At 39.7% G+C, this 27,649-nt stretch overlaps 1 protein-coding gene across 8 annotated transcripts in view; it reads left to right on the top strand.

The window, feature by feature from the left end:
• The window catches only part of DIP2C (disco interacting protein 2 homolog C), a 311,029-nt gene that overhangs the window by 204,420 nt on the left and 78,960 nt on the right, over positions 1–27,649 (top strand). For all 8 annotated transcript variants that reach the window (XM_084511374.1, XM_084511375.1, XM_084511373.1 and 5 more), the window contains 7 exons: positions 95–292; positions 10,535–10,626; positions 14,696–14,806; positions 24,646–24,769; positions 25,442–25,551; positions 26,880–26,982; positions 27,362–27,426. In XM_084511374.1, the coding sequence (XP_084367500.1) occupies positions 95–292; positions 10,535–10,626; positions 14,696–14,806; positions 24,646–24,769; positions 25,442–25,551; positions 26,880–26,982; positions 27,362–27,426 (803 nt within the window). The remainder of the gene's footprint in view (positions 1–94; positions 293–10,534; positions 10,627–14,695; positions 14,807–24,645; positions 24,770–25,441; positions 25,552–26,879; positions 26,983–27,361; positions 27,427–27,649) is intronic.

Genomic DNA, 27,649 nt, shown 5'->3' with positions numbered 1-27,649 from the left:
ATATTTTGCAAAGGTAACTTATTCTCTTGGTTACACAGGTGTACACAAGGTATAGAATTTACATGGTAACTGTATATCTTTTCATAATCATAAGTTCAACAGCCAGATCCAAACCAGCCAAAGCCAGAAGGAGCTCAGATGTTGGCTATGCGTGGGGAACAATTAGGTGTGGTTACAAACTGGCCGCCTTCTCTGGAAGCAGCTTTGCAGCGATGGGGGACCATCTCACCAAAAGCTCCTTGCCTAACCACTATGGATACTAATGGAAAACCACTGTATATTCTCACTTACGGTGAGCACTCTTCAAACTCCTTGTGATTTTATATACAATATGTAGTGTCTGTGTGTATAGTAAATATATAAATATATAGTGAAAAAGCCCTCAAACGATGCATCGTTTCCATTTCTGAATAGGGTAAAAAAATCTGAAGTTGTAGGTGTCCAAGTATGAATTTCCAAGGTGTTATAGCATGACTTACTTCACAAAGAGGAAAAGAGCTGAGTTGATAGATCTATGCAATCACAGATTATAAATTAAAACCACCTTTTAAATAGAAATACATACTAGGACAGACTTTTCTGAAGATTAACGTCTGTTAAGCCTGAGATATTTCCCAGGCTCTGTTCTGAAAAAGAACCTGGTATACAAAATTTACCAGCTTCCTGAAAAGTTAAAATAGGATTTTTTCCCATGTTTTTGCACTTTACTGACATTGCACTAAGTGTAATATGAATTATTCCTCCTTATATGTAGTTGTACAGCTAGCAAATATACCCCCTTGGAACGGATTTGCCAGGATATCTTTCAGTGTGATCTTTTGTATGTTGATTTATTTCCCTATGTTCACTGCACTGAGATAGGCCAAATGGAGACAAACATAAGGATGTCTTTGTCAAATAACTCCCAAATAGCTTCTAATTTTGAGAAGTTCAGAGAGCATTTGGGAGATGTTCAAATGATTTATTTTGAATAGCCATCAAACTTTGAAATCAAGTTGGGACATTTCTGTATGTTATTGGTATGAATATAAAAATGATTTTGTTTTTTTCATTTCTACCTTCTCAGGGACCTAGAGTCCTGTGCAAATAATAGTTTTATATGCTGTAATACAGAGGTGTGTCTGCATTGTTCAGTGCTGAATGCTCCCTTCTGCTCAGGATTTAGGCTGAGTAATAGTCCTTGGCTGAAAAGATGTTTGCTGCAAGTTTGGGATTGCAAATACAGTTAAAGGCTTTTAAAGCATAACAGAACTTTAGGAACTGAAGGTCATGCATGAAACATTTTCCCTTCAGGTGCTTCTTAGAGTTAAGAAGTTACTTAAATTAGGGAGCAAAGATGATTCACCACTGATCGATGTTTTTCTTCCTTAAGGACATTTTCTTGGAACTAGAGAAGAATTTTTCTGTTTGCAATTATATGTTTGCAGAAGAGCAATTCATATCATCTACTGAATGCCCTAAATAAGTTTGACAAGACAGGAAATGAAGATGTTAGTAAGAATCAGACCATTTCTGAATATGGGATTCTGTCCAGAGAGTCCGAGCATGTGTCCTATTTCTCCTGAAGAGCTGTAAGCTGAACAAAGCCTGAGGAGCTCATCCATGGGGCTTATGAAGCTACCTAGCCTGTTTCTCTTTCCTAAGCTAACTCTTCCCAAATCCATCTTCCAAGTTGTCCAAATCCTCAGAAAAGTTAGACTAAATCTTTTTTTTTTTTTTTCATTTATTATCACTTAGCTGCACTGATTTAAGCTGTTGCTTTTCAATAGTTCCCCAAGGTTATTTTTTTTTTTTTTTAATAAAAAAAATAAATTACAAAACCACAGTTCATAGAAGATGGAGTGAATTCTCTGCTACCTAGATTTCAAGTGGACATTGCATATCATGGGATATACAAATTCATTTTGATGTAATACACATCACAATTTCCTTTACTCATTTTCTTTACATGAATAACAATTGCTTTTGAAAGATAATTAGCATTACAGATATGCCACTTTATTGGTGACTTTATGAATGATTTTGCTGTAACTTTGCCACCTTACGGCTCTGTTCCTAGAAATTGTGGGCATGGCATTTTAAAAAGTTGAAGATTAACAAAAATTAAGCCTTGAAATCAGCAGACATTCATATGCATGAATCGTATATCCCTGTGCTTAGTTCCCCTGGCCCCAGTGTAATGAACTTTTGAAAGATGAGGCTGCCCCCAGTCCTACCACATGGCATTAATATGACACTTCCTTTCCTTGTGGTGTGTATTTCCTTGTCATCTGATATATTCCCATATCAGATGACCAAAACTTTAAAATATCAACACTGAGAACTTCCAGTAGCTTCTGAGTTTGTATCTCACAGTTACTTTTGTGTACTTTGATAATTCAATAAAACACTATTTCCAGGATTTTTCATATGTTTGCAATTTTGACACATATTCAAGATTTTAAAGAATAATTCTAAATTTCTAGAGGTTCACTCTTGACGTTCTCTTCTTCAATATTTTATCTCTGTTTACTGTTTCTGCTTCAATCTCTTCTTATATCCTCTCTAAAACCTGCATGGAAATCCTCATTATTCAGCTTTCAGCTTTCTGGGTAGGAGCAAGATCCTGCATGATATCTTTTGTTCCCTACTTTTTTCATACAAAACGTCTCTTCCAGTGTCTTGTCTATGCGTGGAGGAATCATGGGTTTAACTGCTTATTCCAGATCTCTTTCCTTCTTTCCAAATTGAGTTCCAGGGCTGTTCCTGTGACAGATTTGTAGCTGTCAGCTAAAACACATCATGGCTAAGAAAGAGTACTTACTCCCTTCACACCAAGCATTTTCATCTCCTCCTTTCTTGATCAGTGTAGACAATATTGCCATTCTGCCAGTCACTTGGGCTGTAACCCCAGTATGATAAATGACCCAGACATTTCTTTAGTTTTGTACAGCCATTCTGTGTAGACACATTGCAGGTTATTCTGAGGGCAAATCTCCCCAAATACAGACTTTTCTCCACATCTGCACAGCTAAATCTCATCCCATCTGTCACCATAGGCTTGATTCTTATAGCAGCCTTTCTCTGGCCCCCCAAAAAATCATAGATTTTTAGAATTATTAAGGTTGGAAAAGACCTTCAAGATCCATGGTCCAACCATTCCCCTACCACCAATGTCACCACTAAGCCATGTCCCCAAGCACCACGTCCAACCTTTCCTTGAACACCCCCAGGGACGGTGACTCCACCACCTCCCTGGGCAACCTGTCCCTGTGCCTGACTGCTCTTTCTGAGAAGAAATGGCTCCTCATTTCCAACCTCAGCCTCTCCTGGTGCAGCTTGAGCCCATTCCCTCTGGTCCTACCACTAGTTACCCGTGAGAAGAGGCTGACCCCCAGCTCCCCACACCTTCCTTTCAGGTACCTGTAGAGAGCAATGAGGTCTCCCCTGAGCCTCCTCTTTTCCAGCCCAAACACCCCCAGCTCCCTCAGCCGCTCCTTACAGGACTTGTGCTCCAGGCCCTTCACCAGCTTCGTAGCCCTTCTCTGGACACACTCCAGGGCCTCAATGTCCTTGTAGTGAGGGCCCCAAAACTGAACACAGCGCTCAAGGTATGGCCTCACCAGAGCAGAGTACAGGGGGACAATCACCTCCCTGCTCCTGCTGGCTGCACTATTCCTGATATCAGCCAGGATGCTGTTGGCCTTCTTGGCCACCTGGGCACACTGCTGGCTCGTGTACAGGCAAGCATCAATCAGCACCCACAGATCCTTTTCCTCTGCCCAGCTTTGCCTAATCTCTGCCTTCCCATTCCCCTGCAGGAATTTGTCTAATTATTAATTGTTTATATCTCCTGTGACTTTTTCAGCATGTTTTTCATGTGTTTATTTTTGTCTTCTATAGCATGTTAGGATTGTCTTTCTCCATGTGTCTCAGATTACTGTAGATATGAGAAATGATCAGCTGTACTTCGACACTTGATCTTTTTTAAGCAAGTTTTTGAAATATTTTCTCAGTTCTTCAAGTTGTTTTCACTGTCCCAATTGTAATTGTTACTCAAAACTCCTAAACTCTTTCTAGTGAATGAAATGCTATGAATGTTCCTTATTTCTCAAATATTTTATTCCTCTGGGAACTTGCTTAAGTGGAGAGCATCTTAGTTAAGTTATTCACAATCCTTGTGTAAATCAAATCACTGAATAAGCATAAATAGAAAAGTCTGAGATAAGGGAGGGAAAGACGTCTTTATAAGTTTTTATGTACATCTGAACTCTGACTAGAAATCTAACATATGCTTTGAGGAAAAGGACAATTTCTTGCTCAGGCAAAGTTGATCAGAGTAGTCAGGCAGCTGATTTTGGTATTGTTGGCATTACAAATGAAATGCTTAGTGATTTCTTAGTGGAGAAACATGAATAAAGGATAATTAAATCCAAAATACTACTTACACTATCACAGCTACTTTTCTTGCTGTAGGATGATTATTATAAGAAGTATCAGAAAGACTGTGGAAAAAGTAAAAAGCTGAAAGTAATTTGGAAATAAGCAAGTTTTGAGCTTTTTTATTGCAACCATTATTAAAACCAACAAAATGAGTACCAGTTAACTGCATCAGATTCAGAGAATCTCATTGCCTTTATCTAACATTTTCTGTACTTAGTTTTTTAAACCATTTTCAGTAGCTCCAGTGTATTGTTTCACATATCAGAGGCCCATTGGAAACAGCAGAGCTAGGAGAAAAGAGCAGAGAAGGCTCTTTGGATAGTGAAGTGTTTTTTCTTTATCCATTTGGACTCTATGGAGAAAGAAATCATCTTTCAAATGAATTGCCCATTAAAAAAATAACACATAATGCAGCCATTAACATCTTGAGGCCAAAGTCCTGCTGTCTTAGCAGAGGTGTTATACTGGGGATAGCCTGAAATGGTTGACAGTCAACAACAGACCGAAAATAGCCACCCCCAAGCAGTGATGCAGCTGGCGTGTGACCACAGCCGTCTATATCTTCTTGCATCCAGAATCTCCTAGACCAGGAATTTCACAGTTACCAGGAGCGTAAAGGGAACTGAGAGTCTGCTCATAACCAAGTAACGAAATAACCAGATTGTCCTTATCACTGAAATAAATCATTGCTTGCAGAGGTAAAAGTCATCATGGTTTAAGTCCTTAGACATCAATCAACAGTATGGCTAATACTTTCAACCTTTATTGCTTTAATAAAGATAAAGAAAATTGCTTGCTTTAAAAATCTATATTACAAAATTGTGATTTAGACTGGGATATCAAGTACTGTAATAATAATATTCCCTCTATTCTGAGTATGTCTGGGGTATTTTATTCTCCACAATAAAACATTTTTGTTATTTTGTTTGGATATTTTTCCAATAAGACACCTGCTTCATTTGATGCTCAGTGTGGATCTCAAAAATTTCTAAAGACAAGGTTAGCAGAGCAGCAGAACCGTGACTATTATTTTGCAATGCAGAAAAGGTGCCTATTTACCCATATCACGTTAAGAAGTTTGCCATTTATACCAGATTTAATGTCTTCATTTTTATGTTTAGTGTAACAAATATATTGTGATCTTGAAAGAATGAATATTTGACAACATTATTTTCAGTTAAGTTTTGGCAGTCTCGCAATTGCTGTGCATGGAGATTGGTAAGCGACCACAGGTTTGGTTTTGCTGAGTTAGTGCTGTGTGGTTCTTAAAAGCATACAGAATTCAATAAGGGAATTGATTGTGGTTTGTTTGGTCTTTAAGTTTTCTTCCTGATGCAGCTTTTCTCTTATAACCTTCTTTACATTCAACACAAACATATAGTCCTTTTACAGATTTGTGGAGGGGGAGGAAGGGGATTTACTTCAGCATCATGTGGAAAGCATATATTTTTTACCAACTGATCCCTTTTTGTATGTTTTTTAAGACCTGGTGGTTTCCTTTATCCTCATAATGTGTTGCTTAACAAGATGGGACTGGCTATTCACTCATCACACTAGCTTGCAAATTTTTGTAGGTGAAAGATATTGCCCTGTAAATAGGCTGTTAGCATAGAACAATACTGATTACAAGTGATATTTAGAATATGTGGTTAATGCTGTAGAGTTGCTACTATACAACAAAATCAAAATTCCAGCAGAAAACAAAAAAAATCCACAGATATTTGCCCCACACAGGTGTTAACAATGTTTGTCATGGCTGCCAGAATGTGAGGTGATAATTTTCATTTGTGGCTGCTTTGACTCTGTGTGTGAGTGATGTCTGCAGGACATGGCTCAGCTTCAGAGGCATAGCTGCTGCACCACACACTTGCTGATACTTGCTGGGCACTGGGAATGCTCAATTTGGTTTGCCAGTGTAGGAAGAACATTGAAGGTGACTTGGCCTCACTCCAAGAGCACACTGCTAGGGCTTGTAGGTCCAGCAGCAATATCTGCGACAAGTTACAGGAGCACATAAGGAAGATTTGATCATCATTAGAAGATTTATTTCAGTAAATGCTTCAGCAATTAGAAATGTGTTGGGATATGACAGATGCAGAGGAGAAAACCTTGATTTCTTTGTATCTTGTAGAGTTATAAAACGTTTTGGAAACTAACACCAAAATAAGCAGCTTGATGGGGGGTAGGAAAATTACAATTTTTAGTAGTGACATGTAGTTGTCCAGCTTGGTTTGTTTTCCCAAATCAACTCAGGAAATTCTTTGGATACTGAACAGTTTTCATTGTTTGGGAGATAGTTTTGGACCTGAAAACTGGAAAATTCAGGACCTTATCAAAGGCATTGAGTTACCCAGGACACTTGTGTGTGTCCTGGATCTGCAGGAGCCCAGCCCCCCTCTGGAGAGTACCCTAGTGCCCAAAATGTCACTGGATATGCAAATGTCTCTCTAATGACTTACCTCTCTAAAGGGCTTACCAAGCCTTCATTTTCAAACTCAAAAATGAGTTCACACGTGACAGAGTCAGGCAGGGACAAGTACTGTGAGCATCCAGTGTCCCTGGCAAGGCAGGCAGGAGGGCAGTTGAATAGGACCAGGGAAACAAAGATGAGAAGGGCCCCAGGGTCTAGAAGCAGCAGTGCTGCTGGGGGTAGCTGCATCCCGCTGGTGCTTGCTCTCCATCGCTACAGGAGAGCAGAAAACCGTTTTCTGCTACAGTGGCATTGCTGGACAAAAGGAGATCTGTCACCGTGCAGAAACCTGGGCTGCTCCAGCCCCTGCTGCCTGAAACTGCTGCTTGAGTTTTCTACATCTGCCCTTCTGTCTTCAAGCCAACTTACTAGAAGATGGATGGCAATGTGTTTATCTGAGGAAGACCTGTGCTGAACTGTGGACAAAGGGCCATATCCTCAGCAGCCTCCAGCGGCGCAATTTCCTTTGCAGCTCACGTCCCTTCATAGCAGGTTTCCCCCATGCAAGTGTCGGCCCCATCCCGGAGTGAAAGCCTTGGATGGAGCACAGCTGGTTCCCCCACCGGGCTGCCTTCTGCCCCAGGGCAGATGTGCACAGAATTGAGGTCAAGGCAAGGTCTCCTCATCGGGATTTGCGGTAGAGATTTTAGCAATCAGCTTTTTCCCAGCAACGTCTAATCTCTCAAGTTTACAAAGAAAGAATTACACTGAATTGCAACCTAGGCAGAACCGAGGAAGGAAACACTTCAAAGATTTCCTTCTTTATAACATCCTCTGTTACTGAGGGCTTTTATCCCACAGTCATGGAGCCCTTTGTGTTTTTCAGTGACGCTGGCAGGCTGAACGGCCAAGGTGGTAAAATAAACACACAGCTCAGTTGGCCCCGTGTCGCGCCTCGTCCAGCAGCCACAGGCCTGGCCCTGGTGACTCAGGCCTTCCTGGCTCCAGCTCCTGCACTGCTGTTCCCTTCACAGCTCTGTCTTTTCTGGACTGAAGCTATATATCTAGAAGAAAAATGGTGGGCTTGCTCTTGAGCACAGCCCAGGTCTAGATCTGTGTGGGATTGACTCTGGGATCAGTGTGCGAGATGGCTGGCCTGCACACAAAGATGCTCCTCGCTGCTGGCCGAGCAGAGGCCACGGCAGCCAGGGACAGGCAGAGCCTGAGTGGGTTGAAAAGATGGAAGCGCTGAGGGATGCAGGAGAGATCCTCTGTCCCAGCTCCATCAGAGCTCAGTGCAAACTGCCTTCCTCGTTCCAGTTTTCCATAGTTTCATACCCTTTCGCACATGCAGGTAGCTCAGTTAGTTGACACAGTTTGGTATTCCAACAGTAATTAGAACAGGAGAGGGCCTGGAAGGAAAAAGACCTCTAGAAAATATTACAGACTTATTCTGTGCAATTCAAGGTGTGTTGAAACAGAAAGGTGAGGAAGTAGTGAAATGGCCTTGTATATTCTATATTTCAGAAGATGAAGTAAAATTTTGGAAGTAAGGGAGCATCATGACAAAACGTATTTAGACAAATATTTACAACCTTACTAGAAAGTAACACATTACTCTTTGAGAGAACTTTATTTCTACATTTACTTTGATTTACATTGGCATGGAGACAGTTGTATTGTGTACCCATGTACTTCTGAAAGAACGCATCTAAGTCCTTTAATATGAATAGTGCTTCAGAGCTCAAATTTTGAAGAAAATATTGTATGCAAGATGGCATGTTTGATACACAAAAAATGAGTATGAATATGTCACAAATGCAAATTTAAGACTTTTAACAGATTTAATCTCCATAGCTCCAATAGAACTTTTCACAGCAGCCCCTTATGTCTCTCAGAAAAGGGATCAAAATCTTAATGTTCATTATAAGCATGAAAGTGTTTTGTGTAAAGATGGTTCTCCCTTGCACTCAGAACTTCTACCAGGCTTTTCATTTCCATTCTCCAAATTTCTGTATCAGTACTAATTGCTCTTCTACGTTTGTTGCCACTGAAACTTTAATGTTGGAAACTTTTAAGAAAATGAATGTTTGCTTTTTTAGGGCATCCTTGTTTTTATTCCACTTGCTGGTCAAGTTTAAGTGTTGACTGTTGCAACAGGGATGCTTTTAAAGACTTTTTTCCAATAAAGGCAGGTAGTTCTACTGCAGTGTTATGAAGGTTAATTCTGCAGAAGTATTTCTGTATCCACATTGAGTTTTCAGTGGAACAGAATTGACTTGTGTTTGTTTTTAAACATCAGGACAGTTCAGCATCCAAATACTGGAGCAATTTTAAATATATTTAAAGCTTCAGAAAATATGATTTAATAATAAAATATTACCATTTTCATAAGAAGTAATTGCACTTAAGACTTTCTCAATAACAGGCAGCAGTGACCTTCCAATTTTCCTTAAGAGTTAAAAAAGAAAATCTGGCCTTCTCATTATACGTTACATTTGCATCAGATTGGCACTTAAAATAATACAGCATTGCATTTTGTATCCAGAATGTGGAGGAATTTATTATAAAAACTGCTTGGTTTAGTTATAAATAGCAGTACTGCTTGTTTGGGAGCCTGAACTGCTGAACCCCATAGGTAATCTGTTGTCAGAACCTATTATCGTTTAAGTTATTGGTGGGCATGAATTAAAGATTTGTTACTGTCAGACTGAATACTGCTTCAAGACAGTAGCTGAGGGCCAGCCAAGACCAAGGTCTGTTATGCTAGGTATTATTCGAATGGAAGTAACAAGGGCTGTAAACAAAGGATCTCGGAAAGAACTTGCACAGTCGGGATATGCTGATCTCTTAAAGGATTAATGAAAGGCACAATATGGCCAGTGATATTTTGAGGAGATGATTCTTTCTTTAAATAATATTGGTGCAAGGTCTGTATGAAGATTAGCTAAGTAAGTGCAGGTGGGGGGATGAAGCAAGGGGGAACAGAGATGGTAAAAAGGAAGAATACCTGGAGGCAAGTGAAGTGAAACTGAGGGAAGGGACTGTGTGGGAGTGGGGGAGAAGTAAAAGCCAAGTTAAACTGAAGAAGGTCCAGAATTAAAAGTGCAACTCATCTTACAGGTGTGCTAAGGATCAGAAGGTCCCTGCTGCTTCAGTGTGCCCCTTTGGCTGTAGGGTGTTTTCTGTTGTTGACTTTTTTTCCTTGTCTCTCCTTCTCGGGACTGCTTTCCTTTTTTCCTTGGTGTCTTGGAGTAGGGAAAGTGCCATTATGATCCCTGCATCATACCCTCGGAGGGAAGTCCCCCTGCACAGCACAGTCTGAACTGAAAGGCAGCTTTTGCTAATAGGCTGTCTGGACTTCCTGGTATTCCAGCCACTTCTAACACCTGACTTTTGGAGTCCAGATCCAATTCACTGCAAAGCAAGAAAGCTACTTTTTTCTACCTTGAAGAAAGCTTTTTTTTTTTTTTTTTTTTGGCTTAAAAATGCTGCTGTCTTGAAGTTCAAAGAAAATATCTGATATATCTGATATGTATTTAAAAATATTTCTTTTAGTTGCAGCAGTGGTATCACATTTAGTTGGAAAATTCATGTATGTTTTCCTAGTATTTCTTCTACTGCTTAGGCATTCTTTCCCTTTAATAATCTTGTAAAACATGCAGAATTTTAAAATTAATTTTACAAATTTTGTGTTAATAGGAAAACTTTGGACCAGAAGTATGAAGGTTGCTTACAATATACTACATAAATTAGGCACAAAACAAGAACCAATGGTACGACCTGGAGACAGGGTGAGTAACTGAATGATTTTTATTTATTAATAATTCAGATCCCGGGTTGACAAAGAGAGAATGAGGTATTTGGGTGCCCAGGGGAAATTAATGAAGTTAAATGTTGGGGGTGGAGGAAAGTCTGCCTTTTAGTCAGAAAAGGGCTGATCACTCAGACAGATGTTTTGAATTGCACATTAAATAATCTGAGCTAGTATTCGCTGAATAGCAACTTCAAGTTGTGGCAACATCAGCAATAAACGTTCCCATGGAAAGTGATTTTTGGACATAGAACAGCGGTCTGTTTAGCAAAAACTTGCTTATAGAGCCTGGAGGTGTCGTGTGGGTAAAACGTACTTACTAATGACTTTGTAGTTGTTGAGATGGTAGAAAAAAAAGAGGAACATTGTGGAGGACAAACACAAACAAGCTAAGCATATTCTGGCAGCCAGTTAAATAAATAAATTACGCTGACTGGTAATGTGGAGAGTATTTCCATTCCTTGTTCTTCAATCTGATTCAGCTACTGCCAGAGGCTGGATCTAGGTGAATGTATAACATCCACAGAGGGCAAGGGTTACAGAGCTAGTCTGCTGCCTTCATGCTACCCCTTTTCTCTGCCAGAGTGTGTATCCAAATTTCCACAGGTCCCATTCCAGGTTGGTTCTAAGTCATGGAATGGAGGTGCCTGAACAAATCTGTCAGAAATGCACATTTTAGTCATAACCTTGTGATTAGAGGTTTGAATGTGAAATTAAGGATTCCTCTTCCAGTTTGAGAGCAATTCTCAAACTGCTGGTTTACTTGGTCCTTTTGTGCCATATGTGAAAAATGTGTTGATATGCACTACACTTTTCTTATGTCTTCAAAAATGAGAGCATGCAGTAAAGGTTCAGAGAAGAAAAAAAATGAATTAAAAAAAAAAAAAAGAAACCTGACGGTCCTTTCTGTGCTTCATTTGGAAATAAATCATAAAGCATTTAACTAAAAGATCTCTAGATCCTTAATCTAAATTGCTTCCTACAGTGGTATTCAGCCATCTGAAGAATCTCTTTTGCTTGATTTACAAGTGTGTATCTAAGCAACAGCAGAAGCAGCAAGTTGTTCAAGTGTGTGCATCAAGAGAATCCACCCAGAAGGCTCTAAATGGAATAAAGTTCAGATACAGGCAGTGTGTGTGTGCCTCTCTCTCCCTGTTGTCTGCTAACTGCCCATCTTTGCATTAATTTACTGCAGCAACCGCTGACATCTCCTAACGTTAGGAAAAGATTTGTGGATAATTCAGTCAGAAAGCTGGAAGTTTAGCTAGTGCAGGACACATGCATAACAAATTGCAGTCCTTCTAAAATAAGTCCACCTAGATTACAGCGAAACAAATGTTTATGGCTGAGTGCTGAAAGCGTATGCTTGTGCTGTAAAAACATCTTGCTTAGCATCTCTGTAGCAGAAACACGATCATTTAAAGCTGCTTCTTGTGGAAGATGAGGTGTTACTGTACTGATGTTCTAGGCTGTTATTCTGGCTGTTATCCCCCTGTCGTAATAATATAAAAGCTTTCTGACCTCTCTGAAAATGACTTTTTATTCTAAATAATGTATTTTGTGTGACAACAGTTAAAGGTACTTTTGAAATGCTAAATGAAATACATTTGTGCATATTTGTGATCTTTTCCAAATCGGAGGGTAATTGTTTACTTACGTTAATATGATATACAACTCGGAAGGGGCTTTCCCCCTTTAAAAGCATATTCTATCAATGCAATCTTTATTTTTCATGACTCATATGACATCACTCTTTAGTTTCTTTGTCCGAGACAAAAGAATAAGTGATTGTGCCTGTATGTGAGTCCCTGGTTCTGATACAATTATAGCTCACGAAGAACCACATTTGGCTACTATAGTATCTTCAGAAATTTAACCTCATGTCATCCCATACAGCTGCCTGTAAATTAAGCTTGCCCTCTAATATATCTACCAGATAAATAGATTCTCATCAATGCGCTGTATATTTCATTTGCCTTCAGCCTTATCCCTTTTTGCTGTTACACACGCTATCTGTTTATTTGGTATGGGTCTGTTGGTGATTAATGTCTTTTGAAGGGGAAGTTAATGCTTCATCCCCACTGGACTTCAGTGAGAGTTTTTCACCTCAGTCAGCTCCTTTGAAAAGATTCCCAGCTAAACCTTCACTGTGTGTATGTAAACAAAGAGCAACACAAAAAATAACAATCCTCAAAGTACCTTTTGGGATCTTTCAACATCTTTCAGATCTGTGCTGGGCTCAGCAAACTGCTATCCCTGCAGTGTACCTAGCAAAAACCCTTTCATTCCATTTCCCTTGTGGATATTTATGGTATGTGTACAGAAAATATATACATTAAACTGCACAGCCATCTTGTGCAGTTGTATTGTTTCTTGTGCTAGGATACAGATATGATATCAGTATCTTTTCTATGAAGTTCCTAAAGTTTTAAGTCTTCATCTTAAAAACAGATATTTTTGACCCTTTGGACAAAGTTATATTTCTTCTAGTTTGAAGAAATCAATTTAATTTGTAGAAAGGAACCATCTTTGAAGCCATATGAAATCACTGAAAACACTTTTAATCTCCAGTTACTGAATCCTGGCAAGTGTGTAAAACACGATGGTTTTGCTCCAAGAGATTGAAACTTGTAAGTCCTATGGATGTCAAATCAGTCAAAACTGAAGACTTAATATGTACTTTCAGCAAACTTTAAGGTGCTGAACACTGATCCTGTGTGCAAACCCAACGGAGTTAAGTTAGAAGTCACGTGGAACACCTCTTGCATGCCACTTCTGTCAGCCCCGGGAGGTATAGTTACCAGCTCCATTGCAGCTGCTTAAGACATGAGTTGAGAAAATGCATCTGAGTGAATGAAAATAAAAATATAGACAGGATCCATCCCTTGAGGTCTCTAACCACTAATTGATGGCAAGGAGAGCTGTGGGCTCTCTAGGTTGCTGGATCCTCAGTTAGATCATGCAATCTCATTCATCCTTCTGTTTTGTCCCTGGATGATCTAAAGAGATTGCAGCACCCATAGGTGTAAGCTGCCCAGTTCGGCACATCTGGGGATGAAAGGCACCTCATGAGCATACAGGTGATTTTCTATAATGTCTTATCTTTTCTTGACATTCTTTAATCTAAATAATTCCCTAGCCCGAAAGCTGTGAAGTTTAGCAAGTCCAGACTTAGAATTAAATCGAATTGAATTGAATAGAAATAGAATAGTTCAGTTGGAGGGGACCTACAAAGATCATTTGTCCAACTGACTGACCACTTCAGGGCTAACCAAAGTTAAAGCATATTAATGAGAGCAAACACCTCTTGAACACTGACAGGCTTGGGGCATTAACCACCCCTCCAGGAAGCCCGTTCCAGTGTTGGACCACTCTCTTGGCAAATATTTTTTTCCCAATGTTCAGTCTGAACCTCTCCTGGTGCAGGTTTGTGCTGTTCCCACACATCCTGTCATCATTTCCCAGGGAGAAGAAACCGGCACCTCCCTTTCTGCTTCCCCTCTTCAGGAAATTGTAGAGAGCAATGAGGTTGCTTTAGCCTCCTTTTCTCCAAACTAGACAAAGCAAATGTCCCAGACCTCTCCTCATAGCACATGCCTTAACACATAATTGCTAATGATTGACATAATGACACAGTAAGGCTGCGTAATCTGACCTGGTCACAGATCCACTTTGTTTTCAGTAACATCAAGCAAATACTAAATTAAAATGTAAAATTCTATTAGTTCCATTTGTTTGGTTCTTTAATATCTGCAAAGCAATCAGTAAGTTGAAAATCAGATGAAAGGTATTGTCAATGTGGGAAACAATGCAGCATGAAAATATTTAACTACAACCTAAGTGAAAATGTTCACAAAAGGAACGTGTATCAGAATAAATTCCTTCTGATTCCTCATTCATCTTTCTTTAGGTATTTGAGTAATTATTGTAGAAATGTTTCTGTAATCACCTTTCTCCCAAAAGAAGCATAGAAACTCCAGCTATTGTTAGTTGAAACCTGTAATAAAACATGCATTTCAGAAAATCTTTAACGTATGTCTCTGTTTCAGGTAACACTCGTGTTCCCTAACAATGATCCTGCTGCTTTCATGGTGGCATTTTATGGCTGCCTGCTTGCAGAAGTTGTCCCCGTCCCTATTGAAGTGCCACTTACAAGAAAGGTAGGGAACAGAATTTCTTCTCTATACTGCCTTTTAAAACTTATGTCAGAATGAATCACAACTGAACTAACTTCTGAGTACATTTGTGGTTAACTAGCTCTGAATCTACAGATACAAAGATAGTGCTGTGTGGTGAGTTATATATAGTTCCTGCTTTTCTGTGACGGCAAATCTCAAGATGTGCTTGCAGTTTCAGCAAATACAGGTCTGCCTGGGAAAGGAGAGGAAAATTTTGCAAGAGAACAGCCTTGCCAGCCCAAGATGGATTATCTTCATAGCCTCTCAAAGCATTCTGATGTTGGCCGTTGACAAGGAATCATTGGCAGCAACTGCTGATTTTCCACCTGTCCCTGCAACCAAAGCTATGTTATAATGCCACTACTGCTTTGTGTGCTACTTCAAAGCAGTTAGGGAAATGCCTTCTCCTGTGTTTATGCGTGCAGTTGTATCCTGAAGCTTCCATCGCCACTGTCATCTCTGCTAAGGATGGACATTGAGCAAAACCAGTTTGTGAATTCTTGCCGCAGAGCATACGTTCATAGCTGAAACTGATCATGGCTAATCAAAAACATGTCACATGCAGTGTTGGTTCAGTTTCCACCACTGGTTTCTGGGAAAATCTTAGTAGACAGGTATAGCAGTTTCAGATTGAGGAGATACTTGGGGGCAGTGAGGGGAGGGGGCTCAGTGGTACTGGAGAGCCACAGCTGGGAAGGTTGCACTGATGCTGCTGAACATGCATTTTTTCTGAGGATGCATACCTTTGAGGCTTTAAATATAATGAAACATATTTATCCATTCCAAGCTCTTTTTGTCATATCCCCTTCATTTTAGCATGGCTGGCAGCAATGCTTACTCTAAGGTTCTCCCAAATGTCCCGTTATATAATTCCTTTGTTATTAGCTAGCACTAATAATGCTTTACTTCAAGTATTTGGTCTGGAATTGTCCACACAACATGTGTTCTTTAATCCACTGTGGGGAATAAGTTCATGCTAGTTTGTTTGTTAAGTGTTGTATTAGAGATCACTGAGGAGTGGACTTGACTCTGGAATGAGTGTCAGGATTTTAGTAGAAGTGTACTGCATTTGCATCAGGCTATCACCATGCTTTCACATGTGAGTGCAGTACCTTGAGGTAGTTTGAAGTAGTTGCATGAAGTGATGCATTATTTCTGCTTTAAGTGTGTCAACAAAATAAGGCAAATAGACTATATACATTGTAAGATCATACATACATCATCACATAGTTAACTTGACTTTCATTTTACAAAAAAGAAGCAACGTGACCTTCAGGGATAAAAAAAAAAATATCTGTTATGTCTTCCCCCGTTGCTTATTGTCCAAGGTTTAATTGCATGTTAAAGTGTATGGATAGGTATAAATCAGATTTATTTTAGAACATGTGATACCATATCCATCCAGTAAGCTATAAAATCCAGCTGTCCAAGTAAATACCCTATATCAGGTTAATAACTTACCCTAATTTGGCTGAACCTTGATTTTTTTTTTATGTGTGCGTATGTATATATATAAAAATATACACTTACACATGCATATATATATATATTTATATAAGGCAATAACTACAGGCTCAGACTGTTTAACTGTTGCCAAGATCATTCCCTAATGTTTAAATATTGCACCGATAAAACAATAACAGAGATGTCAGCAGTATAATTAAAAAAGCAACATGATCTATGATCTATAAATAAAACTATGCAATCTCACAGCGTATACTATTGCAAATATTTCTGCATTTGTTTATATGGAGAAGGAACTGGAGTGGAAGCAATGAGATGAAAATCATGTTCTGAGTAGTCCCAGAAGGAATACCTCTGCTTGGTCAAATGGCAGCGGATTGCTTCTGGCATCCGTGGGAAGATGTCATTTGTGTCATCTCACAATGGCCTAGGCTGTTCTTTTATGCTTTACCATTATTTGTTCTCTTTTCTTCACGCTTCAGTAAATTCTGGCAGCATACCTTTTTTGGCTTGAGTTTTGGAAGAGAGAGATGTGAACTAACAAATAGACCAACAATTATATTATGGGCGCATACAGACTTACAGAATAACAACTTGATACAGGATGAACTGTTTCAGGGAGTTCGTGAGCACATATTTAGTATTCATCAGCACATTTTTAGTATTAAAAACTTGTGTTAGCAGCCTTAATACTGTTCTGTGTTTTCATAAGGAAGAGTTTTTCACAGCTCTGTGCCAATTGTGCCTGGCAGTTTAAAACTGAACAGTGATACTTGCAGCCAGGTAGCCAGGCTCATCTATTACTCTGCAGTCATCTATGCATGTGTGGAAGTGAAGGCTTCTGTTTTAGCAGCCCATACATTTGGTGTGTATTTCCTGCTCTTTGTATCACGAGTGTACTTTTTTTTTTAGATTTTGACAGAATTATTTTCTGGTTGGTCCATTAGGTGATGGTCCATCTCGTCGTGCTTTGTATCTCATCTTTGTCTTGACAAAGTACCTAGAATTAGTTTTACTTCCCCAGAGGACTTACAGAGACCTGTCTGGCATGGCAGTTGGGATGGGTTCACTGGATTCTGTGCAGGGTTCTTCACTTTTGCTTTCTCACAAGACTTTTGGGTGTTCAGCAAGGACCTGGGAGTGGGCATTTGTGTCAGCATGGTTTTTTGCTTTTTGGGCTGGGAAAATCAGATCTAAAATGAAAAACTGAAATCTCAAGCTTTTTTTTTTTTTTTTTAAACATCAAAACTGATTTTTTGTTCTAGAAGAAGCAGTCAGGGGTTCTACAGTCATTGCAGCTATAGAATAAACAACATGTTTTTTTCATCTTTTCTTCCATTAATGCCACTGAAATGTCTGTATCATGATCACTTCCAAAATTTTTTGTAACTAATCCTCAACCCTTGGATTAAGGGCTGTGTTTTTTCACAGTAGTCCCTCTGCCCAAATTTCTTTATGCTTTCCAAAATCAGTAAATAAGTATGAGTCCCTTTTTAGTGTGTTGTATGCCACATCTCTGCCTCCAGAACTGCCACTTCGGTTAATGTTACCAGAAGCTGGAGTATTCTGCATTGGCGCATTGTATATGTGATGCGATGTGAATTGCAAACCAGGTATCACAGAAGGTGCCATCAAAGTAGCAGATACAGGATTTTTGACGTTTCAAGTTCCAGTTCAAATAGCGGCTTACTATTCCCCATATGAAAAGATTTTAAAATATGTTTTTGCTTTCTTTTTCTTCAGAGTTTGCAGGTTATTTTTTTTCCATTTGATGGGCACCGTGAAAGTTGTTATGATATTGCTCTGATGCAGTCAGGGGAGCTAATCTGTTTGAATCTCAAAATAACATTTTTGTCCTCCAAGCACTTTCGTAGTTACGCTCAATCGCTTTCTGTGAATATGTGAACAGTGATCCCACATAGCTCTTTATGGCTTTCTTGTCATAGGAGGTGAACATTTGTAACAGAATATGACATGAAAGCATATAAACTATTTCTCAATCATTATTAAGCCTGTTAGACTTAATGCTACGTGTGCTTCTTGGAAGTGTTTCTGTACTTTTCCAGAAGCTAGCTTTGACAATGTGATTTTAAAATATGCTTGTGTGTTTCTATAGTGAGTTCAGAGATACCCACTCCTGGACACATGAAAAAAATATCAAATAGATGTTTTGTTGAGGGTAAAAACTGTTTTCCAGGAGCTCTTTTTATTAAATCCTGAAAAGTTAGGTTATTAAAGCTTTAACGGTAGCCAGAGAGATACATCTTTAAAAAACAGAGAAGTTGTCCCAGTCTTTTCTGCCATTTGAAAGCAGAATTGTATTCCAAAGGAAATACACCTCGACATTTTTTCTAGTATTCAGACATCTTCAGAGCTTGAGGTAAAACGAGCCCTGTTTCCTCCCCGCTTTCCTCATTATTGTGCTGTACCTGATACACTGCAACATATGCACCGAGTTCCAGCAACGCTGGGAATTGACATCATTCTGAACAGCTTTTGACAATGAACTTTCTTTGCTGGATCTAAAACATGCATAAAATGCCATAGATTTTCTTTTCGGTGGCACAGCCTTCCAGCCTCAGCCCTGCTGAACCCCTGGCACACACAGCTGGGCCCGCATGGGCACCGTGCCCACCCTCCCCTCTGCAGGCACTGGGCAGAGGTCTTTGCTCAGCTGGTCGCCGTCAACCTCAGGTCCCTTACAGTCTACATTTTGTTTTTATGTTTTCAGGTTTAGGAAAAAGTAGTTTCCTACAGAGAATATCGCGTTTCGTCCAGTGTTCCCTGCCAAAAATAACTCTTGTCCTGCTTTCATTAAGACTTTTGGACATTCAGACTGCTCACAGTTCCATGTTTCACATGAAAATTACAACCAGATACCAAAGCTCTCTCTGATGAGACAGCTGATTTCTGCCTCATAAAGCTGATCATGAAAATTGCATCTGCTTTGTGTTTTGACTATTTTTATTAAGATCTTTGTATTTTTAAAATGGAGGGTTTCCTTGATCCCTTTTCACTTTTGTTTTAAAGGTACCGGTGCTTGGGTTTTGTGTCTGATGGTTGCCCTGTTTGTTCTCTCACAGAAAATGTTTGTTAGAGTAAAGGCAAACAGAGCTCGAATAAGCATTGTAACAACAACCAAAAAAAAAAAAATTAGTTCATTTTGCAAGGTATTGCTACATAATTCTCACTTTGAAACCAGTCTGGGACTTGAAGTGGACAGGAGTAACCTTTACCAGCCCAACCTTTGCACTGGCTGTCTCTTCCTTCCTTCCATATTAGGTGGAAGACTATGCACTCCCACTCACAGAGAAGGGAACATAATTGTTTTCCTTCACACAGATACTCTCACAAAGCATTACAAAAATGACATTAACAGCATGCTGAAATGCAGCCACACGTGGGATTTTTTATCCTGACAATGAATTATCACTCTCTGCAGCAGGATGAAGACAATTTGCCTCCAGGTAGTGGTGAAAACCTTTAGGGAACCTTTAATAAAAGTCTTTAGAGAACCTTCGATGGCTACCTACAGCAGAGAGGATTTCTGGCTCGCTTCATCTGCAAGATTGATCTCTCTAGGTGTGTGCAGACATTGTCTAAAGCTATGCAGACCTCATTTTTCATACTTCAGCAAGTGCCATGCCTTCAAGAAATGTAAAATGATAGTTCCAAAGTCAGCATTTCATCTCAAACCTCATGCTACAATACCTCAGCTGTATCTTTTGCCTTCCACCTGTATTACTTGTCATTTCAAACTGTGAATTGTGGAGGCTTCTGACGATGAGCAATGATGGAGAGTCTCTCCCTGTCTGCGCTTGGGACTGCATTGGTTCAGTTGTTTCACCCAGTCTCTGCTGGATCCCTGAGGTTTTTTTCCAACCCAACAAAATTTAGCAAAATAAATTGTCTGTGGCAAGTAAGGGTTTGTCAAAGTAGCAGATTAGCATAAACTACCAAAATAGCAAATAATGCTGCTGACAAAACAGTTTGTCTTGAAAATTTATTCCATTTAAGTGCAGGAGGGTGCTTTTATTTACGGGGGGAGACATTTGTGGGGGTTTTTCAGCAGTAGGTGATTTGATTTCTTCTTTTTACTTACAAAGCAGTTTTCAGCATTGGAGACATTCATTTTACATTACTCAGAAGGGATGCCGATAGCTCAATAGCTAGTCTCTGAAATCTGAAAGAATCAATACTCCTAAAGTCAGAAGTCTTTTTCCTTGCCATATGGACGCTTTGACTGCTTCTCACAAATGACTGTATTTTAACTCAAACCTCACTGCAAGAGGGATATTGAGTTGCTTGAGCATGTGCAGAGAAGGGCAATGAAGCTGGTGAAGAGACCAGAAAACAAAAGTTATGAGGAGTGGCTGAGGGAACTGGGGTTGTTTAGTCTGGAGAAGAGGAGGCTGAGGGGAGACCTCATCGCTCTCCACAACTACCTGAAAGGTTGCAGTGAGGAAGGTGTTGGTCTCTTTTCTCAGGTGACAAGTGATGGGATATGAGGAAACAGCGTCAAGTTGTGCCAGGGGAGGTTTAAACTAGACATTAGGAAGAATTTCTTCATGGAAAAGGTGGTCAAGCATTGGAATGGGCTGCCCACAGAAGTGAGGGAGTCCCCGTGCCTGGAGGTATTAAAGAGACATGTGGACATGGCACTAAGGGACATGGTTTAGTGCTGGGGCTCAGCAGGTCAAGTTGGTGGTGGAACTTGATGATCTTGAAGGCCTTTTCCAACCTAGTGGATTCTGTGATTCATTTTTCAAGCTTACAAATTTTACCTAAGGCACTCACTGCTCTGGGTCTGTCATTCTGAGGCATGAGGAACAGCAAAGACCATCACATTTGCATACTTGAGTGTTTTAGGTAAGGTTGCAGTGTGTCTGTGGGATAGATATTTCTCTGAGCTTGAGATGGTTTCAGATCTCCCACCATTTGGGTAGTTAGAAACGGTTGCTTCTGCAGAGCAGCAGGTATCACTGGGGCACCTACATGGGGAGAGGAATGTTCACCCCTCTCCATCTCTATTCTCTGCAGTACTTGCTGCTTCTAAGTTGGGATGAAGCCACCAGGAGCAGGCAGGAGGCGGTGATAATTAGTTAGGAGGTGTGAGAATGACATTGGAAGTGGGAACAACTGACACAGACTAGCAGACCACCAGAAAGCTTCAGAGTGTTCATGCTGTGTGATCCTCAACTGGAGTTCCTGTAGCTATTGAGAACATCATCTATCGTTTACCTCTCCTGCAGCATCTTGAGTTACGTTTGTCTTGCAAGGCAGGATTTACTGGGGAAACCAAAGACACATCATAGAAAACGAAAATCTGAAAACCACCCTGGCTATTGTCTATAACTGAGGATTTTTTTTTCCTTCTCTCCTGTGGTAGAGGTGCATCACGTAATTGCTTAACCAGTTTGTCCTTTCAAATGAAGGAAATAACTGTACAGAAAAAAACAATGGGTTGAAGGTTTTAACACAATTTGAAATGTGGTTGTCCTGACCTAAAATTAAGTCTGTTATAAGAGTCTATGATGTGTGGGTAGATTATGTTAGGTAATCTATACGCTATTCTTCAAGCTTGTGCGTGGTGTGCTGCAAATGAATGAATAATTTTTAAGTGGACGTGCTCCAAAAGAATTGGTGTGGCACCAAGTGGAAGCACAGTCATTATTCCTTGTGTTATCTAGAAATCCTGAACCGCTGATATAAATTTCCTTTTCCTGTTGTTTTGTTTTGCTATGAGAAGAGCTTGGCAGATCACTTCTTAAATGATGCATCCTCCAGGGCTGTGATATGCTGATGCTCTAAGGTCCACAGTTTGTACTGGTTTATATGTGTCAGGTTTCTAAATAGAATTTATTAAGTTAGTTTCTTGCAAGGTCTTGCATTAAATGAGATCTAGTACTTGAGAGCATGCATTTTCTTGGTACAGTGGTGAAAGTTTGCTAGCAGTCTTTTATAGGGCATAAACTTAAAACAAGATTTTGACTTTAATTTAAAATGCAGAGTGATGTAGCTCCTGCATTTGATTGTGAAAATTATGTTCAATTCTGTTTAAAGAAAATTGATAGTTAGTGGGAAATTGGGGGTAATGGAAGTATACATAGGATATTTTAAGAAACTGGTGTCCCTCTGTTGTATATGGCAGAGTAGCACATCTCAGGGGTTATGTCTTGCCCAAGAAGTGACGTTGTCTTCTGGAGCACTCCAGTCCTCATCTTCCTGCTGTTCCTTATGAGGGCCCATGAGGAAGACCCACTGCTCCCGCAGTGTCCAGGCACCCACACATCCCTCTGATAAGGCTACGGGAGTGCAGCCAGGTCTCATCCTCACATGGAATCACTATCTGATCAGGCTAAGTGCTTGTACTGAGAACAATAATGCTGTTTTTTCTCTTTGTGGTGAAGGCACTGTGAGATCAACACATTTCCCAAAATGTTGTTGATGGATACCAGCCTTAGTCTCCGTTGTTCAAAGGCTACTGCCCTTGTCTAGATTTTTATCGGAAAAGACAATGAACAGGCTTAACTCTAAAAAGCTTTCCTGAAAAAGTACCTTACTAATTTTTCCTGGTTTTCCATTCATTCTGGTAATACTGCAGAGAGCAAAAGCAGATGCAGTAATAATGGATTGAAGGGGTTACATAGCGTGGTTTTGATAGACCAGGTTATCGTCCCTCATTGTTTAGTCAGCTGTCGAAGTTCTGATAATTGGTGCTATATGCCTATTTTGAGCTGCTATGGAAAACAGATTAGCTTTTGTTTTTCCTCTGATTTCCTTGCTTCTCCACTTTAAATTGCTTTATTTGACTACAAAAAAAATTGCATTAAAAGTAGTCAGATAAGCTTTCAGGCTCATCATGCAGTTTTGCTTTGAATAAATCGATACATTAAGGCAACTGTTCTGTGTTTCTGGTTGCTCCCATGGTTAAGTATGCTTTATGGTTGATTTGAAAGATATTTTAATTTGATTTTTTAAGACTCAGTAGGCTATTTTCTCTAGACTCATAGTGGGAAGAAAGGGTTAGTTCTTCTGTGTGTATTTATGTCCAGGGCTTTTCTCTGCTGAAGAGCCTAATGGATAGATGTAAAGTTCATGAAAGAATCATGACAAGACACTATAAGTAAAGCCGACATACTGCTGTGGAAGCACAGCAGCTCTCAAGGAACAGCTATGGCCTAGACTTGCAAATCATTACATGACTTTTTAGCCTCAATACCCATTTCCTCTTGATGACAGTAAAATGTAGTGTGCTTTCTTTAATGGGCACTTGACTATCTGTAGTGCTCCTGAACTATGTGCACAACTACTTAATGAAATGCTTATCGACAAATCAGATTAGATCAGCATAAACAGTGATACTGTCGCCACTGTATGTCCACCATAACATCTCAAAAGTTGAAAGCATTCTCCAAGAGGGAGCATCTATAACCCATATTATTTCCTAGAATCATCACAGAACCACAGAATTGCAGAATGCTGGAGGCTAGAAGGGACATCGGGATGTCAACTTGTCCAACCCACCTTCTTAAGCAGGGACACCTGGAGGAGATTACCCACATGACTTTTGAATATCTTCAAAGATGGTGACTCCACCACCTCTCTGGGCAAACAGCTTTAGTGCTTAGGTAGCCTCACAGTGAAAAAGTGTTCCTTGCATCATCTTTGTGGCCCTTCATTGGATTCTCTCCAGTGTGTCCATGCCTCTCTTGTACTGGTGGGCCCAGAAATGCAAAGTACTCCAGGTGTAGCCTCATCAGTGCTGAGTAGAGAGGAAGGATAACTTACCTCAATCTACTGGTGATACATTGACTAATGCAGCCGAGAATACCGTTAAGCTTTCTTTGTCACAAGGACACGTTGATGACTTATACTCAACTTGGGATCCACCAGGACCCCCAGGTCCTTTGCAACAAATCTGCTTTTCCAGCTGGATGCCCACCCAGCACATACAGGTGCCTGGGCTTGTTCCTTCCTAAGTGCACAACTTCGCAGTTTTTACTAGTTTTAACAAGTTCCTACCAGCATGTCATGGTCCCTCAGAGTGGCAGCACAACCCTTGGGTGTATCAGCCACTCCTTCCAAGCTCTCATCATTTCTGAAGAGCTGAGAGAGCAGACACCAACTGATAACTTCAGTTCTCTGTATAATTTATGTTGTTACAGATGAGAAAATATCTAGGTTGTGGAATTCCTGTGTGATTTTACAAATCAATTTTGCTAATCAGTTAAGTTGCTTCAAGGAAAGAGGCTGCATTCCTCTCAAGATAATATGCCAAAGGATGAAAATATTTTTGTTGTGTGTAGTCACTTCTAACCAACATTATGTATTGCTTTTATTTTGATGTCTATCAGGATGCAGGAAGTCAACAAATAGGCTTTTTGCTTGGAAGCTGTGGAGTTACTGTGGCCTTGACTAGTGATGCATGCCATAAAGGACTGCCTAAGAGCCCCACAGGGGAGATACCACAGTTTAAAGGTAAGCTGACCCTTGGTTATGGTGGATTTCACACACATAATTTACCATGACACTAGTCGTAGTATTTGTTTACTTGTAGTGGGTAAGATTAAATGTTAGATTCAACTGAGGGGTCTCAAGAACCCTGACAGAACAGAGAACAGGTGCCTCAGGAGCTGTCAGGATGCTGTTGCCCCAGCTGTGTATTCATGGGTCACTGTTAGACATTGCTGCTCCCCATTTCCAGCTGCCAAAGGGTGCAATCTGCTTCACAGCCAGCTCAGCTGGGCTACTGAAGTTGTCTTCACTTGCAAACTATGTTAAGCCAACAGATTTTGGCCTTCAGATGATTCAGTCCTATAGCTAAGAGGTATAGGACTGAATACTAAGAGGAAAGAGGACGGTAACCTCTGATAGGAGTGTGGTAATGAACTATTTGGGTCAATAACAGCTTAAACTGCACAGCCATTTCTTCAGGGATTGGCTGAGAAGGCCTCACTACTTGATAGCTGTGTTCACAAGGTAGTTTTGGAAAATCTTTTTTCTCACGCTACGCTGAGGTTTAGAAGCAGCGATGTTTAGATAATGGTGACACAGGCATTTGGGAAAAAACTTTGGCAGAGAAGAATTTTGTCATGTCTTATCCGGCAGAAGCTCAACTAAAGCTTTCTTTTCTTTGTCACTGTATCTCAGGCTGGCCAAAGCTGCTGTGGTTTGTCACTGAGTCTAAACATCTCTCCAAGCCTCCTCGTGACTGGTTCCCACATATCAAGGATGCAAACAATGACACTGCTTACATTGAGGTGAGTTAATAAAGATGCATCTTCTCTTTGAATCATTGCATGTGGCACTTCTGGATTAGGTAAACATAATTATTCATTTGCTGCTCACAGAAGCAAAGAACATCCTGTTTTAGCTTATTAAGAAGTAATATTTTCTAATAATTATACTGTATATTGATTTCAGAAAAAATAATGGAATGTTAAATTGTATTTTGGGGGTTTCTAACATTGATGGTTTTAAGTCATCTACATTGCTGCAGTAATACTACATTAAATTTGCCTTGACCAAACTAGGTCTCATTCACAGTGTGGGCTTGCCCACTAGCCTTGAGATGGATCGACAGCAAGTTTGACAATGAAGCTCCCGTTCTCATATCACAGCCTTTAGACCCTTTGAAAGAGAAAGAACTTCTTGTTCAAAAGCTTGTCTGTCACTTACTGCTTTGTGAGTCACACTACCCCCAAAAGACCAGCATCAGGAAGGGAAAATTAGCAATGCTGTTAGGTTTAATTTTTCTCTTTTATTATTTTTCCTTTTTTTTCCTCCCACTTCTATGTAGACACAAATGCCTTGAATTCAGTGATGGTAGTACTGAATTTAAATGATTATTCAAAGGGAAAAAGTTCAAGTGAATGGAGCAAAGATATTTCCTGTATTTGCACAGTCAGAACACTGGGCTAGAGAACAGAAATAACTCCATTTTCAATCTTGCTGATTATCTTCATCATGGAGAAAGATAAATGTTTAATTTACTTTAATTGCCACTGATAATTTTCAAACTCTTGCATAAAATTGCAAAAATTACCATGATCATCAGCAGTGATCTCCTACCGCTTTTTTATTCTATTTTCTCATGACTCTCATATTCTTGCAGTCAAAGAGCTTGTGTCTTTCAGGGTGTATTCATACAGATTATCATAACAGCACCCAGCAGTGGTTCTACAATCAGCTCATCCCATGCCTTACATGACACAGAATGGAGAAGTTCAGATTTACTAGTTGACCTATAAAATCTAATGTGAACACTGAGCAGACTGAGATAGGTTATTCTCTGCTAAATCTAGCCAGCCCTTTAGTTGTTAACATGGTCAGCATTCTTAGAATTATTTTTTCCACAATGCCAGTATTTAAACAAGAGATGGATTTCTGTTATTGAGCCTGAGAAGCTTCAGCCAAGAAGGGACATCCCATCTTAAAAAAGCTTCCCAATCTTCTCAGTACTGCTGCCTTCTTAAAATCGTCATTGAACGTGTCCAGCATTCACCTACATAGGAAACACTGTAAACTATTAAATAACGGAAATAGGGCATCCATTGCATTTGGGCTTTCTCTGCTTGATTCTCTGTAGTACAAAACATGTAAAGATGGAAGTGTGCTTGGGGTGACTGTGACAAGGATTGCGCTGCTGACGCACTGCCAAGCTCTGACCCAGGCATGTGGATACACAGAAGGTATGGAGTACACTTCCCTTGTTACATCCTTAAAATCAAGTGTGAATTTTTGTGTGAATTTATTTCTCACCTTGTGCTTCTGTCTTATGTTTTACATAGATCTGTGTTAAAAGCTTCTAGATTAAAAAATAGTGTTTTTTTTTTTCACCGATTTTCGAAAAAACACTTTTAAAATATCTTTCTAAGAGGTACCAAAGAGAAGACAAATAATGTCCTAGCCAAAACAAATCCTGCACTGGAGACTTACTATGAAAGTTAAGCTTTGAGGTCATCAGTCATGTTACACTGAAGCTTACTCTATTTCCTTCCTTTGAGTGGGTTTGCCTTGAGTCAATGCCATGTTCTAAAACATAAACTCTGTTTTGTTTTTATTGGACAGCTGAAACAATTGTGAATGTATTAGATTTCAAGAAGGATGTTGGTTTATGGCATGGGATTCTTACGGTAAGTATGGTTTTTATTTTGTGTGAATATTTGAAAATAAACTAACCTAATATGCTTATTACTATCACAAACTGAGATGTCCTACAGTTTCTTCTAATATATTTTTTCTGCTTGGAAAGCAAAAAATGTATGACTTAAACCCACAATCCTCTGCTAGTGCTCTTCCCCTGAATGAGTACGGTGAAGATGTCAGAGTTTTTATTCCTCATATCAAGTACTCTGG

Source organism: Aythya ferina (assembly GCF_964211825.1).
Source record: "Aythya ferina genome assembly, chromosome: 2".
Classification (NCBI taxonomy): Eukaryota; Metazoa; Chordata; class Aves; order Anseriformes; family Anatidae; genus Aythya; species Aythya ferina.
Note: the sequence above shows the minus strand (reverse complement) of the source record. Positions and strands in the feature narration are given on the sequence as shown.